Consider the following 5,745-nt stretch of genomic DNA (forward strand, 5'->3'; position numbering starts at 1 on the left):
AAACACTACGTGGCTGTTTATGTGGCGGTGCAAGCTGCAGCACTGTAGGACCTTATAAAGGCCTCAGAGCAGAGTTTGACAGCCCATCACAGGCTGGAGCTGTTGTTTTAAAGAGATAGCACCATTTATGGGGAGTTTTACTACCAAGATTCAAACTTGTTCCAGTTACAGTAACACGGAGATTAGCCTCATATCACTCATTTACTGCATGTTTATGGGGTAAGTAGTTTCTCCTTTCATGAGGTACAGAAAAGCAGTTATGCACTACACTGCATGTTGGCTAAGGACACCTTCTGCTTGTATGTCCCTAAAGCAACAGAAACAATAACATTCTTATTAGTATCCGTCTGAGTTGTGGGACCTTATTTACATAATTGTGTGCCTTTCTTTGTCAATTCACCACAGGTGGACTCCAATCAAGTCTGAGACGCGTCAAGGACACCTACAGTAGAAGTTCTTCGATACTTTAGTTTGATAAACACGAAAATACATGAGTTTGTTTCTCACAATGAGTGAAGAGAAAAAAGGTTTACTACAAAAAAATCTGTTTGTCCTCACTGAAACACATATGCGACAATAACTGTGCGTGTGTGTGTGCGCGTTCTTACAAAGCGGTGACTCTTGCCATCAAACTTGCGTGCGCTGGTGAAGAGCACCGTGCGAGCCGGCATGTTGATGCCCATGGCGAATGTTTCTGTGGCAAACAAGGCCTGGAATGAGAATGAAAATCATTAAGACCATCTGACGTGCCAAGTGGAGCTTAATGGTGAACAAACACTTTAGCGCTAGCATTCAGTTGTTCTCACCAGAATTAAGTTAACTTTGACGTTCAAATAGATAGTGGCGTGCTCAGTGGACACATTTAGAATTGTACTCAACTCATCCATGTTATTAGTCTGCGTTCACAGCCTTTTGTTGGTATAGTGATGTATTTCTTGGCATATCTAACATCTGATAGATGTTATTCCAACTGGAGGTCTTGATCAAACATAAATGGGATGGACAGACAACCTGAAAACATTCTCGTACAAAATGTTTGAAAGACACGGTCGTACCTTGAGCAGGCCTTCAGAGAAAAGGATTTCTATGGTTTCTTTCAGGATGGGCAGCAGGCCTCCGTGGTGGATGCCTATCCCCCTCTTCAACAGTGGCAGCACATGCTCCACCTGAGGAACACAGATTAGTGTTAATTCATTTGTTTAGTCATGGTGCAAATTCACCAGGTCAAAAGATCCCAGCCTGTGGAGAATCATCTAAACATCGTAGTGGAAAAGTGTGATGTATGGTTGGCTCTGCCGCTGCTCACACCGTAGCAGTCAACCACTAACAACTACTGTCTCAACACAGCCGGCTTTCACAATGTGACTCAGCACAGCAGGGTAGAGTAACAGGAGCGCAGTGTTCGAGCCCGTGTTGACATTATGTGTGCGGCTATTTATATTAACGCTGTTGAACTGCCTCCTCTTGGTAGAAAATGACTGACATGTAAACAGTGAGGGGGTTTTTAACAAGGTGGCAAAATGTGAAGTGAGAACAACGCGGATGTTTATAAAAACATCAAACAAACTGAGAGGACAAAGCGCGAGAGAGGCGAGTCCTCGTCACCTGAGGGAGCTTCTTGTCTTCGTCTGACAGACAGTCCACTGCGTTGCTGAACACCTCCTCCACCAGACGCTTCTCATCATCTGGAACAGACAAACGGTGTTAACAGCTTCTCTTAGCTGCTCAGAACATTTTTGAAATATTAGCACAAAGCTGTTTCTTACATCCTGTCTCAACTTGTCCTCCGACATGTGCTCATGCACAAACACATTTCTAAATTTTTCAAATGGAGTTTCTCTTGGCGTATGAAGTTCATGTGGGACAACGTGCAGTGAAACCGCCCGGGACTGAGCACGCACATTGTTAATCCATCAGCATCAACTCTGTGTTGACGCTTGGCGTTATTTGTGTATGTTTGAACAATTTCTACTATTATTTATATTGTTCAATTAATGCTGCTGGCTCCTGCCACATGTCTAACCAACACTTTACAATTTATATTCACTGTAATAGTTTGCATATGAACAGTGCACAAACTCTTCCACCACCACCATGGACGTATTTTAGGGCTAATCACTTTACACAGTTTGCTGCGGGTCATCTCTGCCCATGTGGAAACTTAGTCACAGGTCTTTCTTTATTCATGAAACCATTCTGGGAAACCTTCCTTTGCATGTGCCTGTGTTAGTCAGAAACTTACACTTACACAAAGTCTGAGAAGTCAGATTTGACAGTTAATGCCAAAAAAACTTCAGTGTTCATGGGTTTTATTTTAATAGTTTAATAACAAAGCGACGCCACAGACAGACGCTAAGGCCAAGGTAAAAAGCAGGGTTAGCCCAAGCTAACTCCACGACTGCAGTAAAACAGCCTCATGAAGTTTTTAATCACACACTACACTCCTTGGTTATTATGTCAGAGTTTAAGTTAAAGCTCCATTTGCTGCCTGTGGAGGCTGCAAAGTTCATTACACACCAGTGTATGAAAGTACCAACAAGTATTTAGTATTTTTTGGAGCCAATGAGCCACTAATCTTACATTTACCCTGAGAATGGAGAGAAAAAGGTCTGGAGTCTCCAAAACAGAAACTGTTCTATGGTATCAGTATTTTCAGTACTGTCTGACCTTTATAGTTTTATACATGTAAGGCCTGTGTACAGCTGGAGAGTCTGTCCTGATAAAAGCTGTAAGGAAAATGTCAGAGAGTCGCTGAAACAATAGGATTCATCCTCTGAGGACCATGATATCTGGCCGGTTGTTTTTGGGGTTATCTTATGGCTTTAAAGGCCCACTTCATTATATTGAATATGCAGTGTGAAAACAGTTGCATAACATTTGTAGTCTCCAGGCTCAGGCTTGATCCAAAGCAGACCTCCAATTGCACCATGAACTAGTTGGAGTATCGGCCAAGGGGAGTCACTATTGACTTGGTAGGGTGCCCAGACTCCTGCACAGGCCACAATTACCGAGTTTATTCTTGCTATTTTTTTAAGTTTATGAAATAAAAAGTAACAGCACAGTAAGGTCTGAAGAATTTATTTTAATGTCCGTTTGCTGCAGGGGGTGTGTTTACTCCTTTTCATGTAAAAAAGGAGTTTGGGCCCAGTTGTGCCCAAACTGAACAAGCCAGGAAGGGTCCAGTGAAAGACACAGCTCAGTTGCACCACTGGGAATACAAGAGTTTGTTCCATAATTTGTCCTCGGAGTCTCCTGGTTTTACAACAGTGTAATAATTAATTGCACTTCCCCTTTAACTGATGGACACAGGGAGCTTTTGGACCAATAGTGAACAAAAGGTGAACAAACCATGAATCATCCTTTGGGGACCACGAATATCCAAACCATATTCACAGCTGTCTGATCAGTAATTGCTGAACTATTTGACTCGTTAGTAGTAGCAAATACCAGAAGTGAAAACCACTTTAATGCAGCTATATAGTCAAAAAACTTCCACAACTGTTAGTCAGCATCCCAACCTGTCAGGCTTTCCATGATCCAACCAAAACATCTACAACTTGTCTTTTTGTTGCCGCAGTTCTGCACTCAGTCAGCTGGTTTGTGTTTCGATACCAGGCAGGCCCCTGACTCCAACACAACGCTGCCCAGAAACTGTGTTGCAGCATGCAGCAGAGAAGGGGGGGGGGGGGTGACACAGAAGAACATTTGGATGGAAGAAAGCATATAAAGATAGAAGTGAGGGGGGTGGGGTTGAGAAATGTGTCTCCTTCTCCTCGTAACCCATCTACACACACACACACAAACCGAGGAACTCGCTCACTAACAACCTGCCTACACACAGTGCACAATGGTTAAACAGTCTGGATTCCCAAATGTTGGCTAGAGAGAACTGGCCCCTTTGACTTTCCAAACAACAGACAAAAAGAAAGAAAACAACTTTCCTGATTGAAACGGTTGGTTCAGCGAAATGTGGGATACATTTCATCTGGAGCCACAGAGAAACACATAAATCACAATTTGTCACGAAAGCTTCTTACTATAAAATGTCAATGGAATAATTTTGACTGATTTCTCAATCAGACATATTTTACCTTAATCGAGTGAACTGACCTGACCAGACTCCACCTGCCTCATTTTCTGAGGACACTGGTCTGTTCAATAACAATTTGAAAACACAAACAACTGCATTTTAACTAGGTTTTTCCATGTGTTTTAGCAAATATGGATGAAAAACTAGTAGAACTGACAGAAGAAAGGCTTTCAGTGCTGGAATAGCTCAGCGTTAAAACACCCTCATTTATAAGAATGTCACAATGCAGGGAAAGCAAACCGAGGAGGAGGAAGATGTGCAACTTCACAGGCATGTTTTATTTCACTGGAAAAAGGAGGATATGAGGTAAGCACCATCTACTGCTGGATTATCTCCCATCATGCAGAGATTTGTCCTCATGAAGCAACTGCCCTTATCCGCTGGACCGAACAGCAGCACCAGCTGTCCAGGCACAGTGAGCCCTGGGATTCGCTCTGTGGGGGGGTTCACTCAGTTCAGCTCGCCAACATTTTAGTGAGCAGTTTCACTTGCCTAATTTCACCTCCCTCTTCCCCTGTTGTCTCAGCAATTTGTCAAAAAAAAAATGTTGTGAAAATTTGTTTTAGCATCTCAGTGTGCAAAGACAATCTCCTCTCCAACTCTATTAAATAACTAATTTAACTGATGCATGCTCCCTGTTCAGTGTGCAGTGAATATAACATCTAATAAATGACAGAGGCACTGAAAAAGCAGCCTGCAATAAAATTTAGCTAAAAAAAAACAAAAAAAAAACGGGTACATTGTGTAAAGCTGACATCTGAGCACTTAATATTCGCCAAACAGCTGTGCCAGAATGGAAGATGTTTTCACTTTATTACATTCGAATCGCCAGAATTTATGCTTTGTCAAATGCAAGAATCATTTGTCTCCATCATGCTTTATCTGCTTGAAATCCAAAATGACCTCATCCAGCTCAGCAAGAAAAGAAAAATGGATGTGCTCTCCCACCAAGAACACATCACCTGGCATCAATCCACTGGTTCAAGGGTCTGACGCAAACCTTTCACTATTCATGCATCTCCTGACACCACTAGGACTATTGTGCTGTATTTACCTACTCAAACTGAACAGGCTCCTGCTGGAGCATTACACACAATGTCAGTAATGCTTCAGTCAAAGAAGTACCACACATGAGGCCGAGTGGAATGTGTGAAGAACATAATTACACATATGTAACAGGGTTTTCCCTACCAGCACCTAAATGTTTTTACAGAACACCTAAGCCGAATGAATGTATAAACAACGGTTAGTTTTATGCAATGACTTGATCTCAAAATAAAAGGTAAGCTGGCAACAGGAATGACCTGTCAATGTAGTCAGTGTTCAGATGAAGGTTTGTTTGTTTGACAGCATTGCCAAGCTAATCAATCAACTGATTTGATATTTCTCTGCACCATCAACTCAAGACGATAGTTACAGCCAACGATAAGGTAAGCCTCCACAAAGAATACATGAATTAGGCTATAACTTTGGTGAGGAGTGATGCTTGGGAAGATATTTTACAAGCTTACAAAATTGCTAACGTAGCTAACAAATACCAAGTTATGTTAACCAAGGAAGCTGGTTAGTTGATGTTACATAAATATTATAAATATATGTTAGAATTTCCTTCTAATTAAAAAGCCCGTGCCATCTGAAAACCAAGGGAAAACCCT

General features: G+C 41.9%; 1 protein-coding gene across 1 annotated transcript in view; it reads right to left on the reverse strand.

The window, feature by feature from the left end:
* mtrex (Mtr4 exosome RNA helicase) overlaps positions 1-5,745 on the reverse strand; it is a 22,129-nt gene that overhangs the window by 9,355 nt on the left and 7,029 nt on the right. The window contains exons 12-14 of the mRNA XM_020621072.1: positions 1,606-1,685; positions 1,056-1,166; positions 609-710 (exon numbers count right to left, since the gene is read on the reverse strand). Of these exons, the coding sequence (XP_020476728.1) occupies positions 609-710; positions 1,056-1,166; positions 1,606-1,685 (293 nt within the window). The remainder of the gene's footprint in view (positions 1-608; positions 711-1,055; positions 1,167-1,605; positions 1,686-5,745) is intronic.

The sequence above is a fragment of the Monopterus albus genome, unplaced genomic scaffold (genome assembly GCF_001952655.1).
Source record: "Monopterus albus unplaced genomic scaffold, M_albus_1.0 scaffold253.1, whole genome shotgun sequence".
Taxonomy (NCBI): domain Eukaryota; kingdom Metazoa; phylum Chordata; class Actinopteri; order Synbranchiformes; family Synbranchidae; genus Monopterus; species Monopterus albus.